Source organism: Dreissena polymorpha, chromosome 10 (genome assembly GCF_020536995.1).
Source record: "Dreissena polymorpha isolate Duluth1 chromosome 10, UMN_Dpol_1.0, whole genome shotgun sequence".
In the NCBI taxonomy this organism is placed as follows: Eukaryota; Metazoa; Mollusca; class Bivalvia; order Myida; family Dreissenidae; genus Dreissena; species Dreissena polymorpha.
Window position 1 is genome coordinate 39667145 of NC_068364.1, and position 15467 is coordinate 39682611.

The window sequence follows — 15467 nt, forward strand, 5'->3', positions numbered from 1 at the left end:
CATACATAAGGATTTTGCTTAATATTAACTGATAACAAGTTTACGTTGTTATCGCGGCTGAACTCTTGCACGTGCGGTCACTGTAGACAATCGTCATCATCAGCTGTGCATGCTATAATTAAAAAAAAAATCGGTTTTGGATGAACGTAGGGCTGGTGATAAGACGATGGCAGTCAAGCATGGGGATATTCTTTTTGGTGTGTGTTTTTCGAAGTTTATTATGTCCTTCTGCGGATGATGTTGCATTATGTACGGATTCGGAGATTGACCAAGAACTCCTATCTAATTAACTTACTAGACTCAAGAAAGTTGCGAAAAAAAATAGCTGCTATTTCCGGTTAGTTCGTTGTTTCTGAAAGATTTGAATTTGGTGTGGATTTGTGTTGTGGAGGAAGCCGGAGTACCCGGAGTCAACCTCACCAGTTCGGTATGGTGACCACCAACCAACTGACATGCCATGGTTGCGGGAAAGTGGATTGCAGGGTGAAAAGCGCATGAACCAACCATTGCGCTAACCGGACAGTCTTTTTTATTGTTGTGTGTGAATCACTTTTGATATCGAATGCAGAAGGATTTCCCATATAGCCATCACCCCAGAGGACATTTTAGTTTGGTAATGCGAGCTTATGAAAGATACCGGAGCCGTCCCGTTCCTAAGATGATCCATTAGTTGAAGTTAATTTTGGGCGAGTTATGAGTGCTTACATGTATATAACGGACGAAATATGAAGATTTGTTCATTCGTTACTACTCGTGTGAGATAGTGTTAAGCCAAGACGCCACCTTCCTATGTACACGGTACACATTTTTATTATGCGTGAAATTTAGCTTCGACTCACATATAAATGGAGAGATCAAATATATTCTTCTTTACTATAAACTATACGTTTATTACATTATATCAATATTAAGACAGTTATTGGTGATTGAAAACATACAATCGAGCCAAAACACCACGTGACACGTTAGCAAGAACGCATTGGCTGCAATACTAAATGAGCCGCGATCTGAGAAAACTGGGCATAATGCTTGGGCGTAAAGTGTCGTCCCAGATAAGCCTGTGAAGTCCGCAGTCATGCTAATCAGGGACGACACTTTCCGCCTAATTTGGATTTTTGCTAAGAAGAGACTTCATTTAAACGAAAAATGTCAAAAAAGCGGAAAGTGTCGTCCCTGATTAGCCTGTGTGGACTGCACAGGCTAATCTGGGACGACACTTTACGCACATGCATTAAGCCCAATTTCACAAAACAAGACTCAAATGATCGACGGTTCCGACAGAGTTCGTTTATAGTCAACATATAGCAATGAGCAGATTTGTGCAACCTGGCGTTGCTGATACAAGTTATGTTTATGACCGGGAATAATCTAGTAGGCATTCAAATATAAGTAATGTACGTTATGAGACTTGTGATTCAAAATCACAAAATTAAGCGATTGCGTAGTATGGTTCGGAAAAAAGAACATGTTATTATTAGCATAATATTAACTTGATTCGAGAATGAATGAGATTAGTCGCGTTCTTAGAAAACTGGGCTTAATGCATGTTCGTAAAGTCTCGTCACAGATGAGCCTGTGCAGTCCGCACAGGCTAATCAGGGACGACACTTTCCGCTTTTATGACATTTTCGTCAAAATGAAGAACGGTGGCATCACATAAAATGTGGTAACACTGGTAAGTACTTCTAAAACGTACAATCGAAGATAAATTCTTTTTTTGCGTTGTAGTATTTTCGTGTGTCAACTTTGCACTCTGTATTTGCAGCGCAGCATTGTTTACTGATATATATAAAAGTGTATAAAACTGTTTTTCTCTTGTTATCTAGCTATGCTTATATTATAGTCTATGTATATCAGAGATTGAATAAACTTTGTACTCTGTATTTGCAGCGCAGCATTGTTTACCTATATATAATATTATATAATATATATATATATATATATATAACAACACCGGACGAAATCGGACACTGGCGCGACGGACAGATACTTTGACTACCTAGAACGGACGTGGATGACAAACCCACTGTGGCCTATTGATAGTTGGTGCGTATTCGGTCGGTCCATACGCACCAACAATTCAATGTTGATAATATTAAGATATAATTATATTGACTACTGGTGTATTACTGTCTTTTTGTAAACTTTTCTTATTAATTCAATGTATTTATTTTATTATACACACTGCGTAACTTTCTATTTTTATAAGTTGTTGTTGTTGCATATAAGTTCATACGTATCTAATAAACCATCAACACACAAAAAGTTTTTCTTATATATTTCTCTTTCTATTCATCTGTACTGTTTACATTTAACATAGATGCTAAAAATGTAACAATAAAAATGATGGGGCAAGTCGTTATATATTATATACGCAAAAACATAGTTATGTTACTGTGGTAACGCATAATATAAATTGCAAGAGTTGATAAAATTCCAGGTGTAGAAATCTTGAACATATCATGCAGGATGCGATACAGTATTCCAGTTTTTGTTGAAAGTTCCTGAAAAAGGTGAAAGTTAAAGTAAAGCATTTTAACAAATTTCATCAAACTTCTAATTGGCAAATCTTAAGATATTTTTTCAATTGACCTTATCTCGATGACGTCACAGAAGGGGCAGTCCCTTAGCGACGGTGAAAACAATGCCCTAGATACGGTCGATTTACTACGCTGATTGAGCACCTCTGCTGATATTTCGTCCATTGCATTCCTATTAGGAAGTCGATAGGTAATTAAATGTCCTGTTATTGGTGTTTAAAATGTCTTTTGACTAATATGAAGGGTTAGATTGCACTTCGAAAGCCCGATATGATCAGAAAATAAAACTAATTGGACTTAATGAATGTCCGTACAAATTGCAAGCTGGATGTTGGAAAAATGACCCGACCAAGTGGCCGATGATCGAGTACGGCGACATTCATGATTAACTTTCTCACTGAGACCCCAGGTAAATTCGTTTATTCTGTAATAATGGGAGTATCCTTGTAGATGTTGATGTAACGAGTATTTTCGTTCTTTTCAGGGTTCATTCATCTTCGAACATTATAATTATATTTCTACTATGTCAATTTATCAAGCCAATGTGAAGCTCTAAAATACGTAGGGACATCTGGTACATGACTTACTGAAAGCCTTAGTTGTGTTCATTGTAATGAGTACGAGTGACAAATATTAAAATTAACACACGTTATCTGTATAAATATTTGTTTTTCAAGCATTATTTACCCCCGTTGCTGTCAAACGTAATTTTTTTTTTATGATGTCGATCGTTTACTGCCGTAACATTAAATCTTTATACGGAATGACGTCTTTTTAATTAACTGATACACGCTAAATACGTTATTTGTTTTTTTACGTAAATTTTAAAATTATTAAATACTTTAATAAATTAATCGGGCTAGTCTCTTTACGGTGATAATTTCTGATAATCTTAATTGGACATGACTTTATATTTGACCATATGTCACATATCTAATTTAAGCAACTGTTAAGTACATCGGCGTTAATTATTCATCCAAATGACTGCTTAATACTACCAGAAAGAGGAGACATGCTGGCATCTATCGTGTTAAATGACACTGTCTGGACCACCCAGTGTGGTTTATGACACCTTTTTGTCAGTTAAGTTTGGACAATATTTGATCAAAACGAGATAATCGGATTATGCAAAACAAAGGGGCAATTAAACACCAGAATACAAAAGCTTACACGATTTTAAGACTGATGCAAACAATCAAATGAAAAATATTGCATTTAATTTAATTAAATGTTTATTTAAGGTATCAACGTGTTTTATAAAGCAACTGTATATTCAATTATTTCGGCATTAAAAAGTTGGCTTAAATGACTGCTCAGTATGACAAGAGATGACATAGAGGTATCATAAATTGTGTTTAATTACCACATGTGGTTTATGCAGATCCCCAAGTATAGGTCCCCAGCTGGCTTTATGACACCGTGTTTTCTTTGTCATAACGAGATAATCGGTTTGTGATGAAGAAAGGGGCATTCAAATACCTAACATGCGGAAACAAAAAGTGTCGAAATTGGTATGAATTAAATAAAAACAATAACATTTATTATGAGAATTTATTTAATACGTAACAAGGTTGGTAACAAATATAGAGGTTCAAATCAGCTACTATATGTTGCATATATTTAAAATTTATTGGTTGTTTGTTTTCATCCTTATTTGTGTTCGTTCATTAAATTAAATTTATTATGAAAGAATTTATATTTCTGGGTATTTTTATTCTAAAAAATGGTCGCGAAGATGTGCCTTAACTTAAGAAAATTGCGAGCAGTGTTAAATATTTCAATGCAAATAAAATGGCGACAGCGCTTTTGTTTTCACCGTCGTCAAGGGGCATGTAACTCTAACTGACGCAAGTGCCCGGATGTTGCGATAAGGTCAATACCCCACCAGTTTTTACCGACTTAAAACACAATAAAATCGAAATTAAATAAAAATCCTACCATATAAGTAATGATGGGGCGAGTCGTTATCTATGTTGGGCGAGTCGTTATACATGTGGGGCGAGTCGTTATAAAAGTGGGGCGAGTCGTTATAAAAAGTGGGGCGAGTCGTTATGGGGCGAGTCGTTAAGGGGGCGAGTCGTTAGTAAACCGTTTATAGCAGACGGCGTTTTGTCAAAAATGGAAGAAAAAAGAAAACGCAATCCCAACTTTTCGCTGCAAGGTTCCTTGCTTCTTACGCAAATAATGGGAGAGACGCATCCCGACTTCCATGATATGGACATGTCTTTCCACAAGGTTGATAAGGCTAGATTCAGCAATCGTACGTATCAAAATATTGGTATCAAGCTTTAGACACCAACCAGAGAATCATTTGCATAACACTCAGTCTTCAAAATTAGCTTTGAAAAATTATTTGCCAGACTGGCCAGCTACTGAAGAATTCACTACATGCCTTTTAATATTTTTATGTCCAATAATAATGTTTTTACACATATTCCTACAACACTTATTTAAGCTCTTGATTTGTTGGAAAGTCAGTGTTTCAACACAGTACATTATTAGGTAATTTTTTTTGTCATCTTACACAATAACCATTTCATGATTATTCAACGTGAAATTTATTATTGGCCCAACAGTTTTTTTTATATGCTACGGGCATTTTTACATGTGTTAATTTGTTTGACTGTGAAATGTCTGTGAGCAGAATGGTCATAATATGCTAATATAGCCATTGCATTATGACAAAAACTTTAAATGAACAATGCGATAAAAAGAACAAAAAAATAAATAAAAGTTTGATTAAAATAAGTGCATATTATTGAATATTGATCTATTTAACATGAGTTGCTAAATGTTACAATGAGTAGCTAATATGAATAAAACCATTGTTAATAAATATATTTCATAAACTACATTAACTTGAGCATTATTCATTTTATGTACCTGTAAGTAAAAAAAGAATATATGTATGATATCAGGAATCAGCAAAGCAACAAAGAATGCACTGTGGGTGGCAGTTACTGAAAATTTCAATGCCAGAGCCCAGTTCAGAAGGGAGCAATCCATTTTGGAGAAAAAATGGGAAAATCTACAAAGGGATCACAGAAATCTATACATGGATTTTCAAAGAGAAATTTCATTGACAGGTACCTTAGATATTAAACTAATTGTTTACCATTTCAAACATTTGTCGGAATGAACTTTGTTTTTGAATGTAAAATGATAATTATGAAAATTGACATTTTTACACGTAACAGGAATAAATTGCAATTTACTCATGTAAGAAATAGTTTTAAGCTATTTTAATTGTTCATATGCACATATAGACTGATGTAATTATTTTAATCTCGAAGACCTGTTAATAACATGAAATTATTTCGTTTCACCTGATAGAGGTTTTTTATGTCCCCAGCCACTATAGTGGGGGACATATTGTTTTTGCCCTGTCTGTTGGTTGGTTGGTCTGTTTGTTGGTTTGCGCAAATTTGCAATAACTTTTGCAATATTGAAGATAGCAACTTGATATTTGACATGCATATGTATCTCATGGAGCTGCACATTTTGAGTGGTGAAAGGTCAAGGTCATCCTTCAAGGTCAAAGGTAAAATATATAGCTTCAAAGCAGCGCAAAAGGGGACATAGTGTTTCTGGCAAACACATATCTTGTTTATATATATAAAAGAATGCATTAAGGAATAAAATAGGTGTTTGTTTCCATCAACATCGCCAAAAAAATAGGTAGGTAGGTCGCCATAACTTTTATAAATTTCATCTTTACATGTTATTTTACACTTTAAAAGGGTAATTTCAATGACCAAAGTCTTCCAAATGTATAAACAACATTATTTCTACATAATTATGAGATGGAACAATCTTTATTTTGATAAAACAATGCATTTTTAAAAAATTAATAATAACAATGAATTTTTAATGTAAACTTTACTACAAATCGCAAAAAAAGTTGAGTCGGCAGGGGTTAGTAGAAACAGTGACCTTTTTTAGGCCTAATGTATAACTAAATATGCTGAAATGTATTAAACAGGGCGAGGTCCAATTGGCAGAACATTGTCTGTCCTCACAGAGGCAGTAATTGATGTTATTGGAAAGCAGAGTGCGGCAGTTGTTGGGGCAGCAGGAGCAGCATATGACTCAACATTGGCCTCACTTATGCTGTAAGATTCACAAACAAGTATAATTAAAAATATGTTACTTCCTTAACTTTATATACTCAATATATGGATCAATATGGAATAGGAAAAAATGCTGAAGATACTGATGATTATTTTTGAATTCAGTGTCAGAACATATTATGTTTCATGTATGAATGGTCAAGTTTTTACAGAAAAAAGGGAAGTACAATACTCAATAGATGTAATCATTTAGAAAAAAAGATAAACCCCCAAATAATGTAATAACTAATCTAGGGTAAGAACTCACAAGACAAAAGATTAATACTATTTTACTGCACCATTGAACACAATTCTATTATTATTTAAATAAATCAATTACAGAATATTTTTTGTAAATGGCATATTTTTAAGCAGCATTTAATTAAAAGTTTTAGTATAAAATTTATATTCTGCAAATTAAATGCAGAACAAGCCATTGATATCCCCCTTTTAAACTGATATTGTCTGATTACTTGTTTTTCTTGTCTTTTTAATTTTTCAGTCCTCAACAGTTTGACCTATGTGACAGTGAAGAAAGGTGATTATTTCTTCTTCTGTTTGTGTAATATTATCAAACCAATAACATCAGCGATGGCCTCCGACCCCTAAACTGATATTATCAGCTATGTTTTCTGGCTCCAAAACCTATAGATAGATAGATAGATTTATTTCGGCATAGGAAGCATATACACAGTTCACAACATAACATAGAATAAAATAATAAGCAATTATTAAAAACTATATCATGTACAATAAACTATGACATGCTCACCAAACCGAGGATAACACAAAAAAGAGCAAGCCCTTATTTCCATTGTGGTCCTTATTATTGGTGGCATGAGAAAAAGAGGCAGACCTTAAGCATAACTATGTTGACCTTAAACATAACATCAGCTATGTTCCCTGGCCCTGAAACCTATAATATCAGCTATGTTCCCAAGCCACCAATCCCATATTAATCAGCCATGTCTCATTCAGCACACATTTTATATACTTGTTTTGTCTTTTTCAGATGTAAATGAACACACATTTTTAAGACTTGTTTTGTGTTTATCAGATGTAAATGAACACACATTTTTAAGACTTGTTTTGTGTTTATCAGATGTAAATGAACACACATTTTTAAGACTTGTTTTGTTTTTATCAGATGTAAATGAACACACATTTTTAAGACTTGTTTTGTCTTTATCAGATGTAAATGAACACACATTTTTAAGACTTGTTTTGTCTTTATTAGATGTAAATGAACACACATTTTTAAGAATTGTTTTGTCTATATCCCCCGTAATTTACAATCTAAAATACTGTTCGCATATAATATCACGGAAGCGAAGTCCATCTTCTGGACCAACATGAATCCCGTCATTGCGCACAGGATCTTCCGGCAGATCATCAACATCTGGAACACCATGCAGCTTGCAGATGTTGTGCAAAACTGCACATGCAATGATCACCCTGTCAATACACATTGTTTGTTGTTTTGTAATATATACCACTTTCACAGTAAAAAGATATTTTTATTGATATTGTTTACACATAAATCCCGTACCCCATAAAGCTTGCAGAAATTGTGCAAAACTGCTCACGCAATGCTCACCCTGTCAAATACAATGTTGATTTTCTTGCAATATATAATGGTTTCATAGTATAAATGTATTTTTATGTCCCCCCACCACTATAGTGGGGGACATATTGTTTTTGCCGTGTCTGTTGGTTGGTCTGTTGGTTTTGTTTGTGCCAACTTTAACATTTTGCCATAACTTTTCCTATATTGAAGACAGCAACTTCATATTTGGCATGCATGTATATCTCATGGAGCTGCACATTTTGAATGGTGAAAGGTCAAGGTCATCCTTCAAGGTCAAAGATCAAAAATACTAAGTCAAAGCGGTGTACAAGTGGACATAGCGTTTCTGACAAACATATTTTTTGTTATTTATAATGTTAACAGACAAAATCCTATTTAAAGGCATTTTTTGCAATAAACAATCATTTTAATTTGTATTAATTAAAATGTACATTAATTTAAATGTATATCTTTTTTGAAAACAATGCATAACTCAATATTTGATTAAATGATGAGATTTTACATTTATTACATCCAAGTTACCGACACTTTTATAAAATTTCATAATGGTGTCTATTGTCTGAAAAAAATATATTTACTTGCACGTTTTTTCTGGAGCAAGTCTAACTTCTCCATGCAGAATTCCCCATCTGCGTTTCAGCTGTCCTATGCCCCGTTCAACCTTGCTCCTTGTCAACTTGTGTGCCCTGTGTTTAAAAAAAGTCAAAATAACATTTTTTATGTTATCGCTTTATGATTCCATTATAAATACCAGATTTAAAACAAGGGCTGTTTGTAAAACATGCATGCCCCCCATATGGGCTCTCCGTTGTAGTGACAGCCATTGTGTGAATATGTTTTTGTCACTGTGACCTTGACCTTTGACCTAGTGACCTGAAAATCAATAGGGGTCATCTGCCAGTCTTGATCAATGTACCTATGAAGTTTCATGATCCTAGCCATAAGCGTTCTTGAGTTATCATCCGTGGACCATTTCAATATTTCGGGTCACCGTGACCTTTACCTTAAACATAGTGACCTGAAAATCAATAGGGGTCATCTGCCAGTCTTGATCAATGTACCTATGAAGTTTCATGATCCTAGCCATAAGCGTTATTGAGTTATCATCCGGACACCATTTCACTATTTCGGGTCACCGTGACCTTTACCTTAGACCTAGTGACCTGAAAATCAATAGGGGTCATCTGCGAGTCATGATCAATCTACATATCAAGTTTCATGATCCTAGGCCTAAGCGTTCTTGAGTTATCATCGGGAAACCATTTAACTATTTTGGGTCACCATGACCTTTGACCTAGTGACCTCAAAATCAATAGGGGTCATCTGCGAGTCATGATCAATGTACCTATGAAGTTTCATGATCCTAGGCCCAAGCGTTCTTGAGTTATCATCCGGAAACCACCTGGTGGACGGACCGACCGACAGACCGACATGTGCAAAGCAATATACCCCCTCTTCTTCGAAGGGGGGCTTAACAATTGGTATGTTAATAACATTATTTAAACATGCTTATGGCGATGAGCTGCATGTTTAAGTCAAAATAAAATATGATCTGTTCCATTTATCTTTTTAAACTGACCTGTTATACGCTTCCTGAGCGTTATTAGCTGGTCTCACATAAGGCGTCAACAGCCAGCATTTGCAGGGATACCCACTATCGCTCAGAAGGAAGTGGTCATTCTGTGGAAGCAGGTTTCTATCGAAAACTTGCCACAGCCCACTTCCTCTAAGGATCCTGCTATCGTGGGTACTTCCTGGCCATCTGGCGACAACGTCCATTATCATGTCATTATGATCAAACACAATCTGAAACAAGCAAATTCATAGAATTTATATGAGGTAAATTCCTGGTCCAAAAACTTCGAAATGCAAACATTCCACCCACTGAAACCATGGCCATAACAGGGCACAAAAATGTCCAGTCCATAACCAATTATTCCAACATATCTGTTGAACAGCAGCAAAAGTGTTCATTCTTGCTCAGTCCAGTAAATGTAACAATCCAACAGATTCCTCTTGTTCGCCTTCACGCACCGAAACTATGGCCGAAATGCAGCCTAGACAACCACTGTCTACCGTCGAACAAGTTGATCTTGATGTTTGCCCCACCCAGTCACTTCACCAGCAAATGTCTTTCTCTAGTTCGAACAACTTTGCCTCACAATTCTTTGGTGCCACTTTCAACATTCAAAATGTTAATGTATATAATTAGCTTAAATCCAAGTAATCTTTGTTATTTCGTCACGAAATAACCACATATAATAACAAGCAAATAGTGTGCACCTCGTGATCGACTCGATAGTTTGAGATCGAAAGTGAATTGTGTGTGATGTTAGGCTACGTTGTAAACAAATGTAGTTCCTTGTACATATATATGTATATAACAACTTAATGTCATATTGATATCACAAAACTTAAAGATTTGCGATTTAATATGATTTAATTTGTAATTAATAACGCTCGACACTTTGTTACAGAACGATATTCTGATTAAAAAAATGATTATTTGATCAGCGGTTATTTTTGGAACGCGGAGTAATACACTGACCTTGGTTACACTACAATCATTATCAAAGTACGACAAACACTCATGAAAACTTATTTTTGTTTAAATAAAAAGTTTACTGAATAAAAAGTGGGATAAATAGAATAATAGGTCAGTGTTGATTATAGATCAGGTTTATCATGCTCGGCACGAAAACGAAAAAGCACTCGCCAAGGCTCGTGCTTTTTGTTTTCTAAGCCTCGCATGATAAACCTGATCTATAATCAACACTAACCTATTATTCTCTATATATAACTATATCTGGTATTTCCCGCTTCGGGACGTTAAGGTAGTTTTAAGTGTATTTAACATTTAATTTGCTCCGTATTCGAGGGGGTGACGGCGTTATATGTTTCTGAAAAATCTCAAGGATTCACCCATCGGGATTGAAGATCATTGAACCAATTAACCTCCGCAGTGAGTATGTCTGCCGATAACAATAATAACAGCTAATGTACAGTGCATAATAAAAACAATGGTGTTAATTAACTTGTTCGCTTAAAAATTTCGGAGTGTAACCGAGTATGCACAAGTCCAATTGAAACCAAATCACGCCATCAACCACCCATATCCTGCATTGACTGTTGTCATGAACATATAACAACAGACGGAGCCTGTTCTATAGGTTGACAATAAAATATCATGCCTTGACTGTTGTCATGAACATATAACAACAGGCGGCGTATGTTCTATAGGTTGACACTAGAATATCCTGTGTTGTCATGAACATATAACAACAGACGGAGCGTGTTCTATATGTTTACAATAGAATCCCCATGAATTTTGAGCACCGCACACTCTCAGAACTCAAGGTAAAGGTCACTGTGTCAGCTAACATTGGCTATATTATGAAAGTGTTTCAACCTACAACCATAAAACTTAATGTGTAGTTGTACCTTAGTGAGTTCTATCGAGAATAGACAGTGTATATTTATTCCAAATGGAAATCACATTACTATTATATATCAACTTTTCAATCAAGGCTTGTGGTGGGGGTATGAATCACACTTAGTGATAGCTCTAGTTTATTTTTACAGGTTATTGAGCCGAAAAAGAAAGTACTGTACTTGTATAACCCATTGAAAAAAACAGCCTTCCAACAAAGACACATGTTACAAAACTGGAAGTAAGTTGAATCATGTACTGAAGTGAACAGCATCAACAGATAAAATAAACTACATTTTATAAAAAAAATAATCCGGTTTTGTTCTCACGTGAAAATTAAACATATTGGATTTTTTTATTAAAACGTAGAAACATATTGGTCGTTTCATTGCATGTTTCCATTCTTTCTTCAGAAACTTTCTCGGACGAACCTTGAACGACAACAATAACTGGAGGCTGGAAGTTCCAGTTCATTCAAAACAGACTGATGGTTTCAACTGTGGCATGTACATAGTGATGGTATGATGATACATCGCTGTAATCTAAGTTTCGTTATAATTTGTCAAACCTTATTTCAAATTGACGACACAATACCGATTTCAAGATAACAAGGATCATACTAATAGTTTAAACCTTAGGTGTTTTTCGTAGGAGCTGTTTTTCGAAGGAAAATATGTGAAATTTAAATTTATACTATACATCTAAATTCCAGCAACTAGTACACAATATAAAGCACTGTCTGAAAGTCATAGCCATTATTCAAACACTTACTAATTTCAGTTCGCAATAATATAACAGATATTTGAGTTACGAATCCATTGCTGTATGTATTTAAAGGGGAAACTTGGTAATCCAGTATAACAATAGAAAATTGTAATATAGTTTACCGTTGTACGCATTGAAATACATACAGGCCGATTTCTAGGTCAAGTTACGTCTTAAACAAATTCACCTGTCCGAAAAAACTAAAATGGGTATCAATGACTTTACATGCAGATCAATGTCTTATTTTACGACGAAATCACTGGCAAAGGAAAACTGCATATAAAGTGCCTGATTTATTAATATGTTTGAAATAAAACCGTTCAATAATTTTATGGTAATGTCTTAATTTATAAATATCATTAATTGATGTATTGCTGTCCATTGTACCGTACATATAATTGTACCGTACATATAATTATTATGATATATTTCAGATGCGTTGTGGGATGTGCGAGTGCTACTTCCACAAGAAGCCGCACTGTGTAGGGGAAGCTCTACATAGTGCAGTATCGGACACTTTCATTTGCAAACGATGCGAATATAATGTGGAATAATGCCTACGTTATGGACTTTACAATGTGCGGGATATGTTAGTCTACGATAGAGGACATTGAATGTATTACTTCCCTTTCTTTGTTTAAATGAGACACTTCTAGTCAAAACATCTAGTCGAGTTATTTAATATTGAAAAATTGTCATATTGTTACTTACCATGAATAGTAGCATGAGTCAATGTGAGCGAGCAAATTGTTGTCTTTCAGACGTTTTGAATGTCATAGAGGTTAAAATAAGGTTAACCACTCCCACCTTCGTTATATTTTATTGGTTGATGCTAAGTATGAACAATTAAAATAGTCTATGTCAACATATCTATATTTGATGAAACGCAAATATATGTAGTGTTGTTTGCAGATGTTATATCATTTCTGATCATATTGGATATAACTTAATTTTCAAAAATAATTATCAAAGACTCGTTTCAAATACAATGTTCTGTGTTTCCGCTTGAAACGATCACTCAATCCCAATTTCGTTTTCGGTCCGGATTGTCATGATCATGCCGATAATCAACATATAGAACATGCTTCGCCTGTTGTTATATGCTCATGGCAACAGCCAAGACATAATATTATACTGTCAACATATAAAATGTGCTCCGTCTGTTGTTATATGTTCATTACAACAGCCAAGACGTGGTATTTTATTGTCAATATACAAAACATGCTCCGCCTGTTGTTATTCGTTCATGACAAGAGCCAAGGTATGATATTCTATTGTCAACATATAGAACATGCTCCACCTGTTGTTATTCGTTCATGACAACAGCCAAGGTATGGTATCAGTGTCCGACAAATTTCTTTTTTTTCAGGTAGCCCACTGGGCTACCAATAAAAATATTTGGTAGCCCATAACATTTTCCTATACAAATGATAAGAGGAAGGTTTTCATCCTCATTTTATTTCTTCATTTACACAAACATAATATGTATACATACATATACATAAAACAGCAAGTAGTCCGATGTACACAGTCAATATCGTAAATTAATGTTACAGTACAGGCACCGAGTACTTAAATGTAAATGTACCAAAGAAAATCATATACTACATGTAGATATTACATGTATGTGCACATGTATGTGTACTTAAATTCGGACAGCACGTTAAGTCGTAAACGTAAAATAAGCGTTAAGATGATCAATACGATTGACTCGTATGGTGTAAATCAATGCAATTGCCCTTTTTAACAACAAATACCGAGTTTCAAGAAATCAAGAGTATTCAATCATTTATTTACTTGTGTCCGACTTTAAGTACTGTCCGAATTTACGTATTGCATCCCTGTGTTACGACACTTGTGTGCAGTCAGTATACAATACAATAATTGTTTCAATAATGAAGGAAATGATACAGTGTAACGGTAACGATACAGCGTGTTTACATGATATTTTATTAAGAGAAAATGTCAATGCCAAAGAATTCGCGAGATACCCCGGTACTTTAGTTGAAATTCACAACGAAACTTTTAATGGAAATTAAATGATCTCAATGTTGTACCCGCTACGAAATTTTTATTTACAAATAAATACACCCACGCCAATTTTCGCGCGCTTTTTATCAGGACAAAGAAATTCATTTCTTAAACGTAGAATTTTGTAACCTAAAATAGCTGTACACAACGCGTGCAAACCGTGGCAGGTTATTTACGCATGTTGCAATACAACGGTCCTGATTGGGAGCTTATTTCATCATATCTTTAAATAGAACCATATGCCGAAATTCATTTGACACTTTAGAAAATTTCAAACGTTTGTGTTTATGATTCTTATCGTCGATATTACCCACCCATAATTTGGTTTTAAAAATATATATCGGGCATATATGGGATTATTGATTAACAGTCGATTAATCCAATTATTAATTGACAATGCAAACTAACTAGCATGTGTTAACCGCATTCACAAAGTTGTCATTAATATTAATTTTCGGTTTCGTTACCGTTTTGAAGAATCCGCTATTGCTTTGATTTATTTAATGTTTGGCGTCCTTGGATATTTAACGACATCAAAAACGTTGTCGCTATTGCTCATTGTTGTGGTTAACAAAGAATTCCAAACTGCGAAATGATGTTGCATCATGTGCGCCAACTATCCAACCGGCTCTCATTATATTATTAGCAGACGACAAATGGTGATTCTGATTGGATGATTAAAATACACTGTTACTGTTTAAGACATTACCGCAAGTGATCGGTGACTGATCGGATAATTGATTGCACTTTGTTATCGGATTATAAGCAATACACAGTGTACAAACACATGGTCAGCGTGTTTATTCTACGCATGTCTGTCAATAAACCGGGCTACCGCTCTTATAAATTTATAGTAGCCCGGCGGGCGTTAGCTGGAAAATTTCAGTAGCCCAATAAAAAATTTCGGTAGCCCCCGGGCTCCGGGCAATGGATTTGTCGGACACTGTGGTATACTATTGTCAACATATAGAACATGCTCCGCCTATTGTTATACGTTCATGACA

At 34.9% G+C, this 15467-nt stretch overlaps 2 protein-coding genes across 2 annotated transcripts in view; one reads left to right on the plus strand and one right to left on the minus strand.

The window, feature by feature from the left end:
• The window catches only part of LOC127847679 (uncharacterized), a 303197-nt gene that overhangs the window by 147106 nt on the left and 140624 nt on the right, over positions 1-15467 (plus strand). The window lies entirely within an intron of this gene.
• Positions 7754-10488, minus strand: LOC127847684 (putative nuclease HARBI1). Its single transcript, XM_052379754.1, has 3 exons — positions 9817-10488; positions 8816-8923; positions 7754-8104 (listed from the first exon to the last, which is right to left on the minus strand). The coding sequence occupies exons 1-3, from the start codon at positions 10020-10022 to the stop codon at positions 7939-7941; spliced, it is 480 nt and encodes a 159-aa protein (XP_052235714.1). The 5' UTR covers positions 10023-10488; the 3' UTR covers positions 7754-7938.

Coding starts and splice junctions, on each gene's coding strand:
- LOC127847684 (XM_052379754.1), bottom strand. CDS start 10,022: ATGATAATGGACGTTGTCGCCAGATGGCCAGGAAGTACCCACGATAGC. Junction 8,924..9,816: donor GCTCAGGAAGCGTATAACAG/GTCAGTTTAAAA, acceptor TTTTAAACACAG/GGCACACAAGTTGACAAGGA. Junction 8,105..8,815: donor GCTCCAGAAAAAACGTGCAA/GTAAATATATTT, acceptor GTGTATTGACAG/GGTGATCATTGCATGTGCAG.